This window comes from Chiloscyllium punctatum, chromosome 30, assembly GCF_047496795.1.
Source record: "Chiloscyllium punctatum isolate Juve2018m chromosome 30, sChiPun1.3, whole genome shotgun sequence".
Classification (NCBI taxonomy): domain Eukaryota; kingdom Metazoa; phylum Chordata; class Chondrichthyes; order Orectolobiformes; family Hemiscylliidae; genus Chiloscyllium; species Chiloscyllium punctatum.
Window position 1 is genome coordinate 29,427,145 of NC_092768.1, and position 23,484 is coordinate 29,450,628.

Genomic DNA, 23,484 nt, shown 5'->3' on the forward strand with positions numbered 1-23,484 from the left:
CAGAATAGCTTATTTCTGGTGACACCTCCTCAAACTAGAGATTTACATTCAGACAACTCAATAATACAAGTTTTTTGTAAAATCACACGTGATCATGAACACACTTATTAACTGGAATTAAGTTAGATATTGTGGAATCAGTCGGCAATTAATGTGGCTAATTCTAAAAGATGACCTACACTTGATCTTCAGAACAAAACTTTTCACAAAAATGACCTTAAAAAAAGAAAAAGTCATTACTCTTCCATTTTCCTGCACCTTTTCTGGCCACATTGCCTACACCTGCAGAGATCTTACTAGTTTGATTTGTTAGTAACATTAGTGAGTAGGATGCTTATAGGTCTGAAGCTCACATAGGGAAATTGAGTGCACAATCTGATACAACATTTCAGTGCAGCACTCGTAGACTGTGGAATTGTGAAAATGTAACAATGTGTAAATCAAACTAGTCGAAGTCACTGCACTGCAATGTAGAAGGTATGTCAAATATTTTGAGAAATACTGATGTGGAAAGACTTTAGGTCAATTTGTTCTGTCAAGCACACCATTATTGAGGAAGGAAGCCTGGTACATAATCCAACAGCAACTGGTGCTAGAGCACTGGGTCAGTTCAGTATCTTAAATTCAGGTGGCTCAACTCAGTCAACCATTACCATCAAAATCTCAACATGGTCCAAAACTAACTGCCAGGTCAGGATATCTCAATAGTACCTTGATATCTGATGCATTCTCCAACATGGCTTGTCTTGATGATTGTTCAGCTTGTGATACAGAGAAGTCACCCTCGGCATCATTTGAAGATTTCAAGATGTCTACTTGACGTTGAAATTCAATCTGGAGAGAATTTGAGGAGACATTAGGACAAATTATACTTTACAATCCTACTTTCCAATACACCACTGATCCATTTTTTTTTAGCAAGTTATGAAACTACTTTAGTGTCTTATAACATTTCCACTTCCATGTCTTTTTCCACTAGTCCAAACAGGTCTGTGAAATTGCCAATCTTAAACAGAAATACATTGACCACTGTTTACCGAGTGAAGAAGTCGAGCTGTTGATAAGCACGAGTTAACAACCCTAAGAGAGACCCTACAAAAAGAAAGAGGTTGTAAATAGGTCTCTGCGAATAAATGTTCACAATCATAGGGTTCCACACTGGCATCAAAATTTTATTCCCAACCCAATTTTATATTTATACTTGAAGAAATAACAGATAAATTAGTCATGGCCAATTCCCACTTTGGGAAGCCCTGCAATAATTGATCTCACAGCAATCAGCATTGGCTGTCTTCAATATTTACATCAGTGACCTCCTTTCTCACAGCTCTTTGCATAAGTTTTTGAATTAGCTCTGGCTCTGCAGGTTAAATAACTTCAGGATACTCATTAAAGATCTTTGCGCCCTGGAAGTCTCATTCAAAAAATGTCGACTTTGACTAAATCTTGCCAAGACTGTTCTTTCAGCCATGCAGAAAGGGCAGGAAAAAAAGATCACGTCCAGTCTGTGGTCAACCAATCATGCAAGACCCAATGCCAAAAACTCCTTGACATAACAGCCAACAACAGAACACTACCCAGCCAAAGTCAAGGTGGAAGTGGACCTCAGACAAAAATTAGTAGGTACCATTTCAGCATAATAGAATGACCATGGCTTCAATTACCCAATCTATCCAATAGCACAGTAGTGGTTCTCAATGGGACTCAGAACAATACACACAAACATGGTACACTTACACCTATGGGATAGCATGAGGGCAATTTCAACAGAGGCCAATGCAACTTGAACGACTTCTAGCTCGAGCAGACTTAAACATCTTGAGCCCACAGGATAAAACATCCTTCCAAAGTACACCAGCGAACCGAGTGCCAACAAAGCACACTCATTAAAAGACCCCCCCCCCCACCCCACCCCCACCCTCGTGGAGCACAAGTCACTCCCCTCATAATTGATCACGGTGCCATCTCCCAGTTAACTGAAAATAGGTAAATGACCAAAGTCAAGACCCAAGTTTCAATCTTCCAATGAAAATCAAAGCAACTTGGTATCACTGGACAACAGGCCAGGGAAGCTGTGGTCACTGTCCCACAAGTAAAATTATGACTGTGTTGTGCAAATCAGACCACTGTCCACATCTTGAACTCCTGCCCCCAAAAGATCCACACGTGGTACCATCACAAGCATGCACATAATAATATCTAAAGCCATTGGATGGATGAGTAATCATGGCACCTTTAACATTTCTTTGCATTGTTGTGCATATGTAAGAGAACAACTTGAGTGCTCAACGTGGTACCTTCCTTTCATTTAGTGCTAGAAATTGCAATAACACATTGTGGATGTGGGACCAGTTCCTCTTGGAGCACACAAAAAAAAGGCATGAAGAGGCACATTAACTCCTAATGTAAATCCAATAGGAACAGGAGTAAGCTATTCAGCCTTTTATTCTTGCTCCAACATTCAATATAATCATGACCTGATCATCCTATGCAGTACCCTGTTCCCATGTTTATCCCATGTCCTTTGATCCATTTAGTCCTAAGAAATATATTTAACTCCTTGAAAATAGTTAATGTTCTGGCCTCAACTGCTTTCAATGGCAGAGAATTCCACAGGCTCATGACTCTCTGTGTGAAGAAACTTCTTCTCATCTCAGTCCTAAACAGCCTACTCCAAATCCTGAGATTGTGAACGCTGGTTCTGGACTCCCCATTCACTGAGAACACTTCCTGCCTTTACCCTGTCTAGTCCCAAGAACACCCACCTTCATTCTTCCAGGCAATACAGTCCTAACTGATCCAGGTTCTCTTCACGCCTGTCAACCCAGGAATCTGTCAAACCTTAGGTACACGCCTTCTGCAGCCAGAACATCCTTCCTCACCTAAGGAGACCAAAACTACATACAATGCTCCAAAGTATGGTCTCTCAATTGCAGCAAGACATCCTTGTTTCTGTATTCAAATTTCTATCTTTGAAGGTTGCCATACCATTGTCCTTTTTCACCGCTTGCTGCACTTGCACGCTCACTTTCAGAGACCGGTGCACAAGGACACCCAGATTGGTGTTGTATCGCTACTTTCCTAATTTATCATCTTTCAAATAATACTTGTCCTTCCTCTTTTTGCGACCAAAGTAAACTGTAGCATTCGCTTTGGTTAAAGCCTCGGTTTTGCTTTCTGGTCACAACTGTCTGATACCATAGAATTCAACTTTGCAGATGTTAGGAGCACAGTAAACTATTAAAGTACCACATGCGGGCAACAAACTAATCCCTCCTTTTCACTCGGGTAAAATGCAGCACAACTCAGTTTCAGATTTTTCCAAGGACTACAAAATAGAAATGCTTAAATGTTAAAAAAAGGTAATATAATTCTTACCTGTTTCTTCAGTTTCTTTTTCTCCTTTTTGCTCATATTGGCATATTTGTCATCTGTTGCCTTCTCCTTCGCAGCCTTTTCATCCATTTCCATTTCGTCTTCACTAGCTTCAATCTGCATTATCAGGGAGTTAAAATAAAAACCTCAGGCGGCTTCTGGGTTTGAGTTGTGCGTGTATAACCTTCTCACATGGTAGAAGGAACAGAAATATAACTCATCCTCTGTTCTGAGTTCAGTCCAAATGTTTGTTTTAAGTCAGCTTAAAAGAAAACTACTATCTTTGAAATCTCTCAACAGTAAGCTGCTGAGAAATTATTAGTTTGAATGTGTTCGACTCTGAAGTGTCCCTAAAAAAAAAACACCCATATTCAATGTAATTAAAGCAGCTTTGGCAGAGCTGAGAACCAGGAATTCCTAAATTTGTCGAGGACTTGCTGGACCGCAGCCAGCTCCAACTATACAACCAAATGAAGAGAGCACGGTAAGTTTCACACTGCTTGCCCAGCTAGGGCTACGCTGGCTCTGACCCATCTGTGCAAAATGGGAAAATGCAATTTTTTTCCAAAGGTACTTCATGCAATTATAAACTTTATGGAACAAGTCCAGCCTATGTTGCCCATCTGTAACTGTCCTTGGGAAGACAATAGCAAGTCAACTTCTTGAACTGCTGCCGTCCAACTGGTGTAGGTACATGCACAGTCAGAGTTCCAGACTTTGAATTCAATAACACAGTGAAGGAACAGCAATGCAGCTCTAGGCTCAGAAGGTGTACCTCCTGGAGTGGAAAGCAGGTGGTGGAGCAGCATCTGCTGCACGTAAAAGACAAATCTTATTTTTCTGTATTTTTGACTTGTCTGAAGTGGAAAAAACCAAGGACTTTGGAAAGGATTGTTTAAATCCAAGTTACCTGACAAATTCTAAGTGCTGTTTACACTCATTTGTTCAAGCAGTTAGGGAAGTCCAGTTGCAGTCAAGAGATGTGATTTGGCCAGCAATATGCAGCTGATTAATTTGTTAATTAGTGACCTATTGTTGATGATGATGGCTTTCCGTCTCCCAGAGAGCTGAACAGCTTGTAGATGTGAATATCTGGATCAGAGCCATCAGACCTCTGGAAATGAAGGGTTGTCATTCTCTCTGCAATAAGAATGCCCTCAAGCCTGGAATAAAACCCTATTTATTTCCCTTCATCAATTGCTGTGAGCAGTGACTTTTTGTAAGTGTGAAACAGTATCTATTTCTTGCCTCCTGCAAATAAAAGTAACTGAAATGGCACAATCAAGGAGCAGCAAATCTTAAGCTAAACTGATCATCTCAGTAAACCCTGTGGACAAGAACCCAAATTGCCTTTCCGATCTTTCCCTCCACCTAAAGCACCCATGTTTATTTGTGTCTGTCTGTATATATAAGAAAGGGAAGTTAATGTTTTATCAAGTTGAATTACATATCAATGGCTCATAATTGTTTATCTGTAACTAGAATCTATGAAGAATGACTATTTATTCAAAGTTCAGTACAGAAACCTGTTCCTGTAAACCTGGGTCTAAATGACTTGCCAATGGAGAATTTTAAATACTTTATGAAATCTTTAACTTTTGTAATGACACCAGAAACAGCAGGGCTCAATTTCCAGCACGCTACCCCAATGAGATGAAACGTGCACTTGTATTCCATATAACGGCAGTCACGAACTTGAAAAATGTTGAAAAAGGAGGCTTGGTAAGGTGCTATATATGACTCTATCACTGGAAAAGGAATTAGTAGTTGACGGGTACCTATCAATAGGTTGCTTTTGTCCTGGATGGTTTTAAGCTTCTCGAACATTATTGTATCTGCATTCCTCCAGGCCAGCGGGGAGCCTTCTTGTGCCATATAAATGGTGCGCAGTTTTGAGGTACTCAGGTGGGTTATCCACAATAAACACCGAAACTCTGGCCTACAGTTGCAATTGGTATATTTATATGGGTGGTCCAATTAGGTTTCTGGTCAAACACAACTGCAGGATTTTGACAGGAGGAAGTTTAGCTATAGCAGATGGTAATGCTGTCAAACATCATGGGGAGATTGGCTCTCATTGGAGTCACGCAGTACCTGGCACAAGTGTGGCACAACTATTACTTGCCACTTGTCAGTCCAAGCTTGAAAATGTTTAAGTCTTGCTACATATGGAGTTGGACTGCTTCAGTATCTAAAGAGTCATAAAGGATGCTAAAAACAGCAGTCATCAGTGAAATTAGTGCTCCTGACTTCACAATGGATATTATGCAATTGATAAAGCAGCTGTAGATGGTTGGACCTGAGGAATCTTTGCAGCAATGTCTTTAGCCAAAATGATTTACTTCCAATCATCACTATTAGAATTTCTGTCATATATCACTCCAAATGAGAAATTTCCTCGCAATTCCCACTTATTTCCTATTTTGTTCAGGTATCTTGGTGCCACACTACATCAAATCCTGCCTGTCAAGGGCAGTTACTCTCATTTCACCTGCTGAAATTAACCTTTCTCCATTTTGGACAAAGGTTCCAATGAAGTTAGCAACTAGTAGCCCTGACAGAATACAAACTGAGTATGAGATTAGTGTTGTGCAAATACCACTTAATAGCATTATTAATTACACCTTCCATGACCTTTCTTATGTTTAAGTGTAGGCTGATGGGGTCGGAATTGGCCGGACTGGATTTGTCCTTTTTTTTTTACAGACAGGACATCCCTGGGCAATTTTGAATTACATGGATGATATTGCTCCCTTTACTCCCCATTGAACTATGTTGATTTTCTAGTTTGATGGTTAAAGGATATGCCTGACCACAAGATTAATTTGTTATCAAATACAATTCTATTGCTGCTGATGACCCACAATGCCTCAGGCATGTCCAGTTTTATTCCACTTTGTAGGATGATTGTGCCACACAACATGATCCTAGTGTGAAGACTAGATTTTCATTTCCAGAAGAACTATTTGGTGGTCACTCTAGGTTCCTCACAGCTTGTTGCAGAACCTCAAGCCAGTCTGATTGGGCCTTTCAGACCTGTCAGTAGGTGATGCTACGAAGCTACTTTTGATGATGGGAATTGATATCCCACATCATGTGCACCTTCTGTGTCTTTGGTATCTTCAGCGCTGCTTTCAAGTGGTGTTCAAAATGGGAGAGTACAGTTTTATCAGCTGAGGAAGAGCAGTAGATGGCATGGTAATCAGAAGATGCCATGAGATTTCATTTGTTTTGCAGATAATGTTCAGGATCCCATGAAAATATCCTAACTATAAAAATATTGTGTTGACACTTCTGCCAAATCTTGACCTGCCATGGTCTTAAAGCACCTAGGACATCGGATGTAAGGGATAAACTGGTGAAAATGACCATGCAAAACTGGTGCATTATCAGTCTGGAACAGTTCAAGATGTTACTAATGTTTGTAGGAGCTGACTGGGCAAGATTTGCTATTTGTTTCTGATGTCTAGATCAATGATGGATAGTCCATCCAGTTTGTTTTCTTTTCAACTTTTCTGTAGTGATTTGCTACAAATGAGAAGTTTTGTAGACCTGCTCATATGGCAGTCAAGAGTCAATCTGTGAAGAACATCAGTGGACCAAATGAGTTTTTAACCACAACCTGGTAGTTTCGCAGTCACCATTATTGAGATGAACTTTTGATCCTAGATTTAGTGATTAAATTCCATTGGTTCTTTGGGTGCCCAAGAAATAGCCTAGGCCTCTACATTACTGGTCCAGCATTATTACCACTATGCCATCTGTTAACTAAATTTAATCTTTTAACACTCATTCAGTATTTGATGCATAAAGACTTAATTTATCTCATTCCATTGAGTAACAAGCTGATCGAAGTAGTAACATAAACTTATATATATATATTTGAAATATCATTTTACTCACCTAAAAATTCAGGGAATTGAATGTACAACTTCTCCCCCCCCGCCGCCCTCGAACACTTACACTTGAACATTCTGTTCATCCAAATCACGTGCCTATCCGAAGCAATGTACCACTCACCCCACTGCTCTCCTTTCTGCCACTTGTGTTCCACTTGCTTGTTTAATCACTCTACCTTTAAAAACCTCCTTGCTATCTATCTAATATACAAGCTCCAACCAGCTACTTGCTGCATTTAATTCCTGCTACTACCCTCTTTTGTTCACAGAAATGTTCCACTACACTGGGCTGCTACTGCTAGAAATGATCCAGTTCTACAAAATCAAACAGATGTTAATCAAATGTAAAGTACACACAAGCAGCGAGCAAAATAATTCAGAATATAATTGCTGGGAGAAAACATGTTCCACAGTTTTTAATTACAGTCAAAGTATCACCAACATAACAGGAGTTCCTGACTCCTGTTAATATTCTAACTTGCTGCTGGGCTGAGCAATTATCCCTAGCCAGAAACATCTAAATTTTTAATGCAGTATTCACAAACCTGGCAAACATAAAGTTGCTTATGTTCTAATATATGCACCTTGACTTTTGAATTGTCTTTGGAACCCTTTGACTGGGATATATCCCCTTCGTTCTCAACCTCCAGATCTTCATCTTCCTCCAGCTCCTCCTCCACTTCTAGGGCAGCAAAGGCATTTACAGGCTGTTTGGAAGAACAAAGTTAAATTAATTTTACTATTGCCAAATTTCATTCTGCATGCAAAACTCAAATCAGCTTAGTTGACATTCTCAAAGTTCCCGTCAGTCTTTTTTTTGGTATTATGCTATGTACTTGTGAGTAATCACAAGAGGCTGATATTTTATGATACTAAACAAAATACTTACAAGTGATTCCTGTCATTGAGAAGCAATCCATCTCATCAAAAGGCTAATTGTGGGATCCTATTCCTTGTGCATTACACATTCTCTATTTACATCCTTAGTAGCCATTCCTACTTGCAATGATTAGACGATGAGTTGGCATTCTTTTTGACAACACAGACAAAATTAATTCTGGGTTCATGAGAGGCTCTCATGCATGTACTTTCCTCACAGATGCACAAAGCCCAATCAAGTTTTCCTTTACCTTGCTCAGGATGTCAAGGAAATTGCTACATAACAGAACTTAACAGTTTGGAAAATTAAACTTAATTTTTGTAGCTTGTGAATCCATGCTTGATGAACTTCGACACAAAATCATATAAGGGATGTAAATATGACAGTCTATGTAGTCAGAACTGTTTAATTTCAACCGATGATATATATATTATCGATCATGCTCTTATTTTGGAAATATGAGATTTTGCCTAAAACCCATATAACAGTCACTTGAGCGTACCAAATTACATAACTGATCAACATTATGAAAACTGTTGAGAAGGTCATTTAATCAACAAAGTGAAAACAAGATTTAGTTACAGTTCTGTGTGCTTGCCCAGCTGAGAACTGAGAACGCCTCTACGTTTCGCATCATCAGCTTCAAATCCCCAGCCTTAAGGTACAAATCCTAATTCCACATCAAGGTTTGACAACTCAGCCATGCAGATTTGGATATATTGAAGCAGAAATGCTGTTTTTACATTATGTTTAGCCTTACAAATAGTTACAATACTACCTGTACTCACAGCTCAGGAGTGGGGAAGGGCAAGATGTGTGTTTAAACAAGTCAAATAAGTTCATAGAAATACTTAGAAACATCACCATTCCTCTCTAGATCATGCACCATCTTGACGTGGAACTACATCATTGTTCCTTCAGTGTCACAGAGTCAAAATCTTCGAACTGACTCTCTAACAGCATGGTCCTAGTACTTACACAAAACTACAATAGTTCAGAAGTGCAACTCATTACTCCAAGGGTAACTGAGGCAATAAATTGCCCAGATAGCAAAGTCTACATTCCCTGAACGAATTCACAAAATAAAAAGAAATTGTGCCTTTCTTGAGATAAAATACCAGAAATACTTGCATCTCAAGAATATATTAACAGAAAAGCATCATATCAAACATAACAAGCCTTTGCTTCTAGTGTTGCAAATCATGGCACTGGGAATGGAGAGTGGTGGCCATTTGATCTCATCCTTAGCAAAGGTTGGCCATTTATATAACTGGTTCATACCCACATATTTAAGTGACCATGACTAACTATAACCATAGATGTTTCACTTTTTTTTTTACCTTGTGCTTTCCTTTAGCTTTTGTGTTTTTTCCTTTTTTAGGCCACTTTTCCTGCTCTTCCTCTAGCTCCTCATCGTTGTCAGAGAATGCCTATGATAAAAATCAAATGAGAAAGTCTAGTTAATTCATTTTGAATGTAATATTACCTATAAAGTCGCTTTTAAGATTAGATTAGATTAGATTCCCTATGGAAACAGGCCTTTCAGCCCAAAGGTTCCCCACCGACCTTCCGAAGAGTAACCTACCCACACCCAGTCCCCTACCCTATATTTACCTCTGACTAATGCACCTAACACTATGGGCAATTTTTAAGTTCACTCTTTATTTGCTCAGTGTTTAGGAGAACATCCTGTGTCTAGTACTTTCTGATGTCTTTCGCCTACACGTGTGCATTAAATTTACACTGGTGCCTTGTTTCCATAACCCTGGGTACCTCAAGAAATTTTGAGGGAATGGGCTTGTAGAAACTATCTCATGATAACAAATCTATGCACTAGTATGAAAATTTGAAGTCTGGTTAACAGTGCTATAAAGCCACTGTGCACTTAGCCCCCAGACACACTATACTGGAAAATTATTTTTAACAATCAAACTTCTGTTTCCATTAAACTGATATGACTTGCTGCCATTGGTTGGGGTGACATCATACAACTTGTAATCGAGTATCATTAATACTGCACGAAACAGGAAACAAAAAAAGGCGAGACAAAAGGCCACAAAAGACAAACTACTGGCATACCACCTTGAACATTCACTTTCTCCAATAATGATGCACAACACAGCAGTACATATCATCGACAAGATGCACTACAGTAGCTGATCAAAGTCTCTCGATAGCACCTTCCAAACTCCAAGACCACTACTACCAAGAAGGAAAATGATAGCAGATACATGGAGCATCACCACCTACAAGTTCCCCTGTATGCCACACAGCGAGAATGATATCACTGTTACTTCACTGCCACTGGGTCAAAATTCTGGAATCCCCTTCCTAACATCATTGTATGTGTCCCTACATCACATGGACTGTGGCATTTCAAGAAGACAGCGCACCACTACCTTCTCAAGGGAACAATGCTGGTTTAGCTAACAATGTTGAAACTGTACTGAAGAATTATTTTAAAAATTTAATCCAAAGGGGAAGATAGTGGCCGAGTGGCAATGTCATTGGACTCAAGCAAGAGGCATAAACTGATGCTCTGGGGATTCGGGTTTAAACCCCACTACAGGGGTAGATGAAATTTAAGTTTGATTAATTTTTTAAAAACTCTTAAGTGAAAGCTAGTCTCAAATGCTAACCATGAAACAGCATTTATTTTTGTAAAAGGCCATCTGGTTCACTAATGCCCATTAGAGAAGGAAATCTGCCTTCCCGACCTCTTCTGCCACCCACAAAACTCCAGAGCCACAACAACGTGGTTGAGCTTTAACTGCCCTCTGAAATGGCTTAATTCAAAGGAATCCCCAAGCTGGATCACAAATGCTGGCCTTGCCAGCAATGCTCACATCCCATTAAAGGATAAAAATGTTTGCAGTTTTTGAACAGGGTATCAAGTTCAATTCATAGCAAATTGTGCACAAATTTCAATCACTAAAATCCTTAATAATTTGTACCTCTATAGATTCTTCGAATGCAAGAGTTCAATCAACATACCCAGCTTTTGCACTTGCACCTAAGTATAGGTTCAGTATAATTGCAGTAAGTTTTCATTCAATAATATTCTTGCCAATTTCATCAAACCAATAATATAGAAAATGTAATCAACAAACAAAAAAAATCAACAGGATAAATGAATTCTATATGTAGAAACATAATTTAGATGTATATTAAACCCAATTAAAAATATGTTTGTCTTGGAAGAGGAAAACTCAAATGGTCAAACCATTGGGCTCATAAAATTAAATAATAAGGTCAGGTCGCAGAAACATGCTATGTATTTATGATTGGTGGTCTAACCAACATTCTTCAATAGTGAACAGGAATTTAATTGGACATTTAAAGGGTTCCATTGGTCAGGGAATTTAAAGCAAGACGACGCTATGCTAAAAACGAGAGTTAACTCATATGGAAGTCAACTCAGGAAACACTTCTTCACCCAAATTTGGAACTTTCTTCCCAAAATAGCAAAGACTATTTGAGTTTTCAAGACTGTAAACAAACAAATATTTTCTCTTCTGGGACTACAAACTGATTTGGAAATTGGGCTGCATTCCATCTTGTGGTCTGGTTGGCATTTTATTTACTTTATGTCTACATACTGTACGGAAAAAGAATGTGTTAAACCATTTGACTCCCATAATCATGATTAGAAAGTGTGTATTTAGGGGTCTTGAAGAGGTTTTTATTTAAAGTTGTAAGTTACATCGCAGTAAATAAATCCTTTCTTTTCTTGCTAAAGTTAAACGGATCAAAATAAGTAGTTTCTTTTATTATTACAGACCAAACTTGGTGTGAATTGCTTTGGTCTTGAGTAGCAGTCAGTCAAGCAATTCAGATATTTTTACGGCCCCATTTGGATTTGACATATTCATACATTTTGTGACAGTTTGGGAACAGTGGGACACAATTATTGGTGCAGCGTTTCCAGTTAAACAGTGACAACAGAGATTGATTGTGTGTGTTTTGGCATGGGTCTCAAAAGATATGGCACATGCCTCTGAGAAGATGCTACTAATTAGGGTAGCCATATCTAACGGAATGGTGGAACAGAATTCTGGAACTGAATTGCTTATTCCTCTTCTTATACAAATTAAGAATAATTAAATATACGGTTAACTGAACATTTAACCTTATGTTTACATTTTACAAGCCCGATCCATCTACCTTTTGCTTTGCTTTTGATTTCTCCACCTTTTTACTTTTCTTGCTTGACTTTTCTTCTTCTTCATCTTCAGATTCTACCTGCAGTAGAAAGCATTGTGCTCCAACTAAATTCCTCATGAACTTGCATTTGCTTTACATTGATTTGACCCAAGCACGGGTGATTACAGAGTCAGAGATATACAGCAGAGAAGCGAACCCTTCGGTCCAAGTCATCCATGCTGACCAGATATCCTCAACTGATCAAGTCTCATTTGACAGCATTTGGCATAGATTCCTCCTAAACCCTTCCTATTCAAATACTAATCCAGATTCCTCTCAAATGCTGCATTTGTACTCACCGCCACCACCTCTGGCAGCTCGATCTCTGTGTGAAAACATTACCCCTTAAGTCCCTTTTAAGTCTTTCCCCTCTCAACTTTGCCCTCTAGTTTTGGACACACCTACCCTGGGGGGAAAACCCTCCTCCAGGCCTCTCATGATTTTATAAACCTCTGTAAGATAACCCCTCAGCCTCCGACACTCCAGGGAAAAAAAGCCCCAGCCTATTCAGCCTCTCCCCATCTTCTAGGGATTCACTCAATCTCAGCTATTCATACGTGCCAAACACCTACCAGCCTTGCCCTTCACACTAACAGGAATACACTCTGTCTCTGAACTCTCATTATCTTTTTTTAAAGGCCTCCACTTTCCAACAGTCCCTCTACCTGCAAACAGCCTCCCCCAATGAATTTTTTTTTAAAGTTCCTGCTTAATACGGTCAAAATTGGCCTTATTCCAATTTGGAACTTTAACTTTTAGACCAGGTCTATGCTTTTCCATAACTATTTTAAAACTAATAAAATTTGTCACTTAAAGTGTCCCCTGAGACACCTCAATCACTTTCCTTATTTCACAAAAGGTCAAGTTTTGCTCCTTCTCTAGTGGGTACATCCACATATTGAATAAAGAAGTGATATTCACTTCCAGTTAAGTACTAGCAAGACAAGTCAAGAGACTAATCAATTCTGGAATTTCCCTGATTTTCTCTTTTAAAAAAAAGTTGGAATCTTTGCTTGCAAGGTTATCAGAGTAGGTGGGATCATGAAGTTGAGATTACAATCATATCAGGGGTGATCTTATTAAATGGCAAAGCAAAAGAACTTTGAGTTAGAACTTGTGGTCCTAATTCATACTGCTAATTGTCCTAAAGCCAAGCAGCTGAACACCATTAACTTAATGAAAATTGTTGGTACACAAATAACAAAAACAAACTATTTTCTACAATTGTACAATTATTTCTTTCTAAGTAATTGACACAAACCTTTGAAAGTTAATATAGAAGATAATTTGGAACACTTCAATGGTAGCTTTCTAAAGAAGCATCTGAGATACTCAAGTTATCACTGCAGAACTTAAAGCAGATAATCAGCTACAGAACACCCTCCTCATTCCTGAAGAAGGGCTTATGCCCAAAACGTCGATTCTCCTGTTCCTTTGATGCTGCCTAACCTGCTGCGCTTTTCCAGCAACACATTTGTAAGCTACAGAACACTACCAACTATTAATTAGCTCATTGCAAAATGGCTGAATGAGGCACAGAGAGCACAACTGCATTTTCCATAGTCTCCTGGCTACAGTGGCTCTGACCACTTTTGTAAATGGTCCAATGAGGGTGTCTGTCCTGTCCACTTTATATTCCTACAATAGCATAAACCAGGGATTAACAATGGAAACCCAAGTTGTCATAGCTGGTTAGTGAATTTTCCATACACTGGCAATATTTTGTAACAGCAAACGGCAACATAGGCCTGATGTGAAGTGTTAAGATATTTTCTTTTACAGACAGCAAATATACATACTGCGTAGTAGTGTGATCAAATTTAAATAATTACAATTTTCTTCTCAACTATATTACTACTGCTATTAGGTTATGTTTCCCATGGGATTTTAGATTCTACCCAGCTCTTTAAGGATTGCAAAAGCAAAATACTGTATTGCTGAAAACTTGAAAAACAAACAGAAAATATGGATATATTCAGGTGGTCAGCCAGTAGCTGTGGAGAGAGAAATACAGTTAAAGCTTCAGGTCGATGATACTTTGTCATGATGGGAAAACAATGCAGACCTGCTTCAGAACCAATCATTCAGTTCTGATGAAAGATGATCAGCCCAAAATATTAATTTTGTTTCTCTCACCACAGAGCTACCAAATCTATTTCTAATAAATAAGCATTTGAAATAAAGTTATCCTTTTTATTTCTCACAAATAAAGCTGGTTATCTCCTGTCTTCTTACAAATGGTCAATTACCTATGAAACAATACTTCATAAGGAAAACAGTTCCTGTTAGTCACAATGACTTTGAAGCCTGAGATGAGACAATTCATCCTCAGGCTTCAACAGAACAGAAATAGTAGCATTTTAAAAACTGGCTAATCTGCCTTTAATAGACAAAGTCCAGTCCATTTAAAGCTAAACCTTTTAAGTGAGTGATAGCCTTCATTTCTATAAACCAGTGAAACATGGTTTTATAGCACACCTCTAACATAACTCATGCCCAAACCTTATTCACAAAGACAAACACTGGAAAAAAAAAACATTGGATATTTTATCTTATCATTCAGTTCCTCAATGGACATCATCCTCTGCTCATCACCATCTTCACAATCTATTTAGACATAACCATTAGTACAGGAAAGCCAAAAGTAACTTGTCATTTGCCAATACTAAAACATTGCGAGTGGCCAAAATTCTAAGTCAGGCATGCCACAAGATAATTAAGAGAACTGTACCTTTTGCTCATTTGTTTTTCCTTTTTCATCCTTATTGCCTTTTTTACCTTGTTTCTTGTTACCTTCCTCAGGTACAGGCTAAGTATAAAGACAACACAATTACTATTAACCCAAACAGCACAAATGAACAAATGACACTCAAGATTTTCAACTTGTATCCAAAATCTCATTAAGTTCATAACAAATTCTCTATTTCCATGTTTTCTACTTCTCCACTGAAGACTCTGTGTACTATTGTACTTGAACAGTCAAGCTAAATCTCACCCCCAATCAATGTGAACTGCAGAAACTTTACAGTCAAGGTCAACGGATTAGGAGCAAAAGTGCTGGTTCACTCTCCTTAGCTTGGGATATTGTGGTTAGTAGAAGTACAGTTACTACACTCTTTAGTACAGGTGAGAGAATGAATTTGTTATGGGCCATGTTGTGTGGTGTTTGACCAAGAAGTTGATCACCTCTTTCTGTTCCCCTAATCTTCTCAACTCCAAAAAAATAGATTTAATTCTAAAATACGCTACATCTGGAATGTGAGCCTGTCTTTTCTCTTTTCAGATGCTGACTGACTTGCTATGCACAAACAACATTTTGTCTGTTTCAGACTCCAAATTTATGTTTATTTTAAAAGCACCATGAGTCAAAAACCAGTATTAACAAAAGGAACTTGCAATTAAAAAGCTATCTTAACTTTTTGATTTCCAAACTCTCACCTTTCCCTCCTGACTGAAAATACTACAATTGTTACTTTTGATTCTCTCATGCCATAATTCAAATTTCAAACAAGTGTCAACAACTTTATATTTGGCTTTTGAAATATAGATTCAAACTATATGGCTGTTAAATAAAATGCATTGTAAAATCTAATGTGCTAAGTTGATTTTCTTTATTATAAAAGGTATGCAAAACCATGCAAAAGAAAAATCTTGAGGATTTAACAACAGGACAAACCACACCAAAGCTGCTTCAAGTACTTAGTTACAATGCAAATCATGAATAGGAACACCATTGCTCCTTAAATAAAGGGTAAGAAGAACACACTGATAGAATAGACTGTTCGTATTCGAAAAATACTGCTCATCTGCTGTACAGAGACTCTTGAATAAACCTGCTGGACTGCTCTGGTGAAAACAGCAATCATAACTGGACAACTAAACCTCAATGGAGGGAATGCACAGTACTTTGATTTTATTCAGATTGGACAAGGTAGAGGAGCTACCACTCACCATCACTTTCAGTTACAGCAGAGGAACACCAGAGAAGCCCAACATTGAGGACGTTAGTCCACGAAACAAGATTTACCCCTTTAAAATGAACAAGAACATTTAGGGAATGATTTTCTTGATAAAATGTGTCACCGAAATTGTGTCCAAGTAATTTCCATAACAGATTGTGATGGTGAGAAAAAGTTAAAAACGAAGAGTCCAGGCACCCCAATGTGTCAAAAAACATGCCTTTTGTGCAGTGACATGTTACCTGTGGTTTACCCTCAGAACACTCTCTCTTTTTCTTTTTGCTTTGCTTTTGGTTACCCAGATTCTCACTCAATGTAGTCTGTAAATGCAAAAGAATCAGAAAGGAAGGAAGCAAATCCAGAAAAAGAAAAAAAAAAGAAAAATCCAATTAACTTTCCATTTAAATTTCTTTTTAAATTAAATATGTTGCAGAAGTGGACTGCCTTTCAATGCAGCACCTGTATCTTAACTATAACCTCAAATTTATTGACGTGAGTTTTATTTTAAAAAGAAGTAATAATGAATGATGCACAAAAATTGGCCAACACTCCAAGAGAGCTCCACTGATTTTCTTCAAATTAATACATTTGAAATCCTATCCTAGGCCTTGCCTATTGTTCTTCTTCCTGCCTTCCATCTTTCACATACACCACAGCTAACTTTCCACATTATAATCAAAGACTGCAGACCTGAAACAACAATTCTTTCTCTCTCTTCAGAGAATGCCAGACCTGCTGAATATTTTCTTGTTATGTCTCATTTCCAGCACTTAAACTATTTGGTTTTCATGTGAGACAGTTAATTTTTTTTTACACCCAGTGTCTTTTTGCATTCTAAATAACAAAGTGAAACGGTAAAGATGCTGAGACTGATATAGGTGCAGCTCTATTATCATGGTTAATGGATACTCAGAGCTGGAAGCTGAAGTTGCAGATAATGCAAACCTCCTGGATAATCTGTGCTCGACTTCAAAGGCATTTGCAAAGGGGTTCTGAAGAGTCTTAATCCTTAATCTCATAAACTGGGAAGATATGGCTAACACACCACATCGAAAAATTCCAATCATCAAGGAACCAGGTGGGCAGTCCAGTGGTGATAGAGGGGAGGAATGAAGAAAGGTTTCAAGAGTTAATATTGTCTGCATATTATCAGCTGCTTGAGCACTGAACTCTTTAATGTCTCATGGCAAAGCATGGTTTTAGTTACTAATTACAAATAAATCTAAGAGGAAGCTAAGGAGATATTTCTTAACCTGGAGTGTGTTTGTAAAGGTACAACTCACAAGCACAGGGACAATATCTTAGATGCTTTCGTGAAGTGAACTAGTCAAATACAGAACATGTATGCCAAAAAGCCAAATGAGGCCAATAGAATTGGTTGAGACTGGTGTGAACACTGCACAGACTAGTTGAACTGAATGGCATGTTCTTCAGTTCTACATGCTATTTCACTATGTTGTCATGAATGGGCTTGTCTTTTGAAGACACTGCCTTGACTGATTGATTTCCAGAGTTTCCAGTGCTCAGACTGCTTGGCACAAAATACAGAAAGTAGCAAAATGCTTGTGCAAGTATTTGTCCCAGTACTGCCACAAGCCCGGTTTCTGACAGCCAAACTGTAGATGGTTAGCACCATCTGGTGGTAGAGAAAACAGATCTTAGCAATCAAATACCAAGTAAAGCTACTGATTTACAATGCTGGCAAGATCACAGAGCAATGGCCTTGAATGGAAATTCTACCTCTAGAAACATTACATGGCAATGGAAAGCACCATTATTATATTAAGTAGGTAAGGTTGATGCAGATAAGATGAACCCTTTGTGAAGAGGTCAGAATATCAGGTGTCAATAAACAAATGCACAATTCATCATATTCAGACTCTTCTCCACAAAATTGACACAAACCTTATTTTTCTGATTTTTGTTAGTTTTGGATGGCTGCCTTTCTGTTTCGTCATCCTCATCATTGTCTTCACTCTCACTCTGCTCAAGGCTGAGAGCTGCAAAGACGTTGCCACTCTAAATTAAAAAATGAAAAATTTACATTAAAAGCAAAATCAAGAATGACAGAAGTCCTAGATATTTTCAACTGAACATATATTGGGATGCACAGCATCTCATTTATCAATTACACTTGATTTACTTTCAATTAAAGAGGAATCAACCCATTGTGAAACTATCATTTGTCAATAAGATAATAACAAGAACTCATATCAACTGATAATGAAGCAAAGTAGAATAATCAACCTATATTAAATTGAAAAAGAACATTTGCTTCAAGTTAATCAAATTAAAGCTCAAAAATTTAGTTTTGACAATTTGGTTACAAAATAATTCATGAAGTCCCTCATGTCAGCTTTGCAGCATGGAACTGAAAATTCCTGACCTCCAGGATGCCTCCAATTGGACACCTGTTTTGGAACTATCCACAGTTTTTGAAACATGTTAGACTGACATGCACCTATCCACTATGTCTCCTTTGCTTCTGGGTTCACATATGAGCATGGTTGAACAAAAGGACAGAGGACAAGCACTTAAAAGGTTATGGGAAAGGTTTACAAATAAGTTGAAACATCACAAGCAAATGAACATGGCAGAAATTAAACACAGAAGGCAAAATGGAACAATGAAAAAAGGCATTAATACTTTAACATCATCAGACACAGAGTCTTGAGAACAAATGTAAACAATGTGATGATGCTGCTCTTTTAATAAGGTTATAGAACATAGAAGTACAGCACAGTACAGGCCCTTTGGCTCTTGATGTTGCGCCGACCTGTGAAACTAATCTGAAGCTCATCTAACCTATACTATTCCATTTTCATTCATATATCTATCCAATGACCATTTAAATGCCCTTAAAGTTGGAAAGTCTACTACTGTTATGTAGTCTTTGGCTTTTTATCCTCCACCGAGAGAGGTCATAAAAGCAGTGATTACAAAAAGTCTGGCTTGGATGGGTTTCAAGGCCAATTTGATTATAGCTAATAGATACTGCCTCAGGAAAAACGCTTTCAAGTTTAAAAAATACTCGTACACTGAACAGGGAGTGGCCAGTTCTCTCAGCTCAGCTTTCCCCGGTTTGGTTTGGTTTAGTTTAGTTTCCAGCAAGCAGCATTGAAAGCTACTAGACCCAAGGAAGCAGGTCCATGCTGATCCTCCCTGTCTCAGACATCTCTCCTGTATGACCCTGTGTTGATTTTACCTTTTTTACCAAGGGGTGTTTACGTGGATTGTTGCAAGTACTTGGAACAGCATTATTAAACTGGGATAATCTGTTGGGTTTTCAGATAGGTTAAGTCATTATATATTCTGTTCTCTTTTGTTTGCGTTTCATTCAGTAATCATAGAGTCATCTAGATGTACAGCACGGAAACAGACCCTTTGGTCCAACCCGTCCATGCTGACCAGATATCCCAATGCAATCTAGTCCCACCTGCCAGCACCCAGTCCATATCCCTTCAAACCCTTCCTATTCTTATACCCATCCAGATGCCTTTTAAATGTTGTAATTGTACCAGCCTCCACAACCTCCTCTGGCAGCTCATTCCATACACGCACCACCCTCTGTGTGAAAAAGCTGCCCCTTAGGTCTCTTTTATATCTTTCTCCTCTAACCCTAAACCTACGCCCTCTAGTTCTGGACTCCCCAACCCCAGGGAAAAGACTTTGTTCATTTATCCTATCCATTCCCCTCATGACTTTGTAAGCCTCTATAAGGTCTCCCCTCAGCCTCCGACACTCCAGGGAGAACAGCCCTAGCCTATTCAACTCTCCCTATAGATCAAACCGTCCAACCCTGGCAACATCCTTGTAAGTCTTTTCTGAACCCTTTCAAGTTTCACAACATCCTTCCAATAGGAAGGAGACTAGAACTGCGTGCAATATTCCAAAAGTGGCCAAAGCAATGTCCTGTTCAGTCACAACATGACCTCCCAACCCCTGTACTCAATACTATGACCAAGAAAGGAAAGCATACCAAACACCTTCTTCACTATCCTATCTCCCTGCAATTCCACTTTCAAGGTCTCTTTGTTCAGCAACACTCCCTAGGACCTTACAATTAAGTGCATAATTCCTGCTAAGATTTACTTTCCCAAAATTCAGCACCTCATATTTATCGAAATTAAACTCCATCTGCCACTCCTCAGCCCACTGGCCCATCTTATCAAGATCCCGCTGTAATCTGAGGAGCCTTCTTCGCTGTCCACTACACCTCCAAGTTTGGTGTCATTTACAAACTTATTAACTATGCCTCTTATGCTCATATCCAATTCATTTATATAAAATAACAAAAAGTAGTTGACTCAGCACTGATCCTTGTGGCACTCCACTGGTCACAGGTCTCCAGTCTGACAAACAACCCTCCACCACCATCCTCTGTCCTGTATCTTTGAGCCAGTTCTGTATCTAAATGGCTAGTTCTCCCTGTATTCCATGAGATCTAACCTTGCTAACCAGTCTCCCATAGGGAACCTTGTCGAGTGCCTTACTGAGGTCCACATAGATCACATCCACCACTCTGTCCTCACCAATCCTCTTTGTTACTTCTTCAAAAAACTCAATCAAGTTTGTGAGACATGATTTCCCACGCACAAAGCCATGCTGACTATCGCTAATCAGTCCCTGCCTTTCCAAATACATGTACATCCTGTCCTTCAGGATTCCCTCCAACAACTTGCCCACTACCGATGTCAGGCTCAGTGGTCTATACTTCCCTGACTTGTCCTTGCCACCTTCTTAAATAATGGCACCACATTAGCCAACCTCCAGTCTTCTAGCACCTCACCTGTGACTATCGATGATATAAATATCTCAGCAAGAAGCCAAGCAATTACTTCCCTAGCTTCCCACAGAGTTCTGGGGTACACCTGATCAGGCCTTGGGGATTTATCCACTTTTGTGTTTCAAGACATCCAGCAGTTCCTCCTCTGTAATATGGACATTTTTCAAAATGTCACCATCTATTTCCCTACATTTTATATCTGCCATGTCCTTTTCCGCAGTAAACACTGATACAAAATATTCATTTAGTATCTCCCCCATCTACTGTGGCTCCCCACAAAGCCCGCCTTGCTGATTTTTGGGCGTCCCTATTCTCTCCCTAGTTACCCTTTTATCCTGAATGTACTTGTAAAAACCCTGTGGATTCTCCTTAACTCTATTTGCCAAAGCTATCTCATGACCCCTTTTTGCCCTCCTGATTTCCCTTTTAAGTATACTCCTACAGCCTTTACACTCTAAGGATTAATTCGATCTATCTTGTCTATACCTCACATATTAGCAAGTTTTGAGAAGCTTTGTAGATCAGGTTGAGGTTTTGAATGTAGGTTTGCTCGGTGAGCTGAAAGGTTCACTTTCAGACGTTTCATTACCTTACTAGGTAACATCTTGCCTCATGCAAAGCAATGCTGAAAATTCCTGCTTTCTATTTATATATTTGGGTTGGTGATGTTATTTCCTGTTGCAAAGTCACTTCCTGTTCCTTTTCTCAGGGGGTGGTAGATGGTGTCTAACTCAATGTGCTTGTTGATAGGGTTCCGGTTGGAATACCATGCTTCTAGGAATTCTCTTGCATGTCTTTGTTTGGCTTGTCCTAGGGTGGATATGTTGTCCTGTCGAAGTGGACACTATGAGAGAGGACACTTTCTTGTCCGTATGAGAGGACACTAGTGAGAGAGGGTCATGTCTTTTTATGGCTAGGCGGTGTTCATGTATCCTGGTGGCTAGTTTTCTGCCTGCTTGTCCAATGTAGTGTTTGTTACAGTCCTTGCACAAAATACCATGCAAGGACTGTAACAAACACTACATTGGACAAACAGACAGAAAACTAGCCACCAGGATACATGAACACCGCCTAGCCATAAAAAGACATGACCCTCCAGTACTCCCTGCACCTGCCAGCCTTTCCTTTCACAGGAATATACGGTCTCTGGCTATCTCAATTCTGAAGGCTTCTCATTTTTCAGCCATCCCTTTACCTGCGAACATCTGCCCTCAATCAGCTTTCGAAAGTTCTTGCCTAATACCATCAAAATTAGCCTTCCTCCAATTTTGAACTTTAGATTTGGTCTATCCTTTTCCATCACCATTTTAAATCCAGTAGAATTATGGTCACTGGCCCCAAAGTGCTCCTCCACCGACACCTCAGTCATCTACCCTGCCTTATTTCCCAAGAGTATGTCAAGTTTTGCACCTTCTCTAGTAGGTACATCCACATACTGAATCAAAACATTTTCTTGTACATAGTTAACAAATTCCTCTCCATCTAAACCCTTAACACTATGGCAGTCCCAGTCAATGTTTGGAAAGTTAAAATCCCCTCCCATAACCACCCTATTATCCTTATAGATAGCTGAGATCTCCTTACAAATCTGTTTCTCAATTTCCCTCTGACTATTGGGGGGGGGGTCTATAATACAATCCCAATAAGGTGATCATCCCTTTCTTATTTATCAGTTCCATCCAAATTACTTCCCTGGATGTATTTCCAGGAATATCCTCCCTCAGTATAGCTGTAATGCTATCCCTTACCAAAAACGCCACTCCCCTTTCTCTCTTGCCTCCCTTTCTGTCCTTCCTGTAGCATTTGTATCCTCGAACATTAAGCTGCCAGTCCTGTCCATTCCTGAACCACGTTTCTGTAATTGCTGTGATAAACCAGTCCCATGTTCCTAACCATGCCCTGAGTTCATCTGCCCTCCCTGTTAGGCCTCTTGCATTAAAATAAATGCAGTTTATCAGTCCTACCTTGTTCTCTGCTTTGTCCCTGCTTGCCCTAACTGTTTGACTCACTTCTGTTCTCAACTGTACCAGTCTCAGATTGATCCCTTTCCTCACTATCTCTCAGCACTCTACTCACTCCCACAGACTTACTGTATGGCCACACTTAAAAATATACACTTATCTGTTTCTCTGTGCTGTGACCTCGCCCAAACAGGTTCCTCACAAGATTAGTTATGAATTTCACTATTTGTTAATTTTCCCAGACGCCCTCCAATGTCCAGCGATACATGAATTCAAACAGCAAAGACAGTAACTGCGCAGGTTCACTGCTGTGTCAGTTAGCAGTGTGGGTTTCTCTCACAATCTTACTCTCTCACTCCTGCACTGACCTCACTATGTGCTGCTTTGTCTATTCTCTCCCTTTTAAAAGTGCTGTTGTTTT

General features: G+C 39.1%; 1 protein-coding gene across 6 annotated transcripts in view; it reads right to left on the minus strand.

Moving 5' to 3' along the window:
• abcf1 (ATP-binding cassette, sub-family F (GCN20), member 1) overlaps positions 1 to 23,484 on the minus strand; it is an 82,181-nt gene that overhangs the window by 27,327 nt on the left and 31,370 nt on the right. Inside the window, exons 6-13 of one of the 6 annotated variants that reach the window (XM_072550162.1) lie at positions 18,222 to 18,335; positions 16,559 to 16,636; positions 15,089 to 15,166; positions 12,319 to 12,396; positions 9,495 to 9,584; positions 7,820 to 7,981; positions 3,379 to 3,492; positions 712 to 834 (exon numbers count right to left, since the gene is read on the minus strand). In XM_072550162.1, coding sequence (XP_072406263.1) covers positions 712 to 834; positions 3,379 to 3,492; positions 7,820 to 7,981; positions 9,495 to 9,584; positions 12,319 to 12,396; positions 15,089 to 15,166; positions 16,559 to 16,636; positions 18,222 to 18,335 — 837 coding nt within the window. The remainder of the gene's footprint in view (positions 1 to 711; positions 835 to 3,378; positions 3,493 to 7,819; positions 7,982 to 9,494; positions 9,585 to 12,318; positions 12,397 to 15,088; positions 15,167 to 16,558; positions 16,637 to 18,221; positions 18,336 to 23,484) is intronic. The other 5 variants (XM_072550163.1, XM_072550165.1, XM_072550164.1 and 2 more) reach the window with 5 other exon arrangements.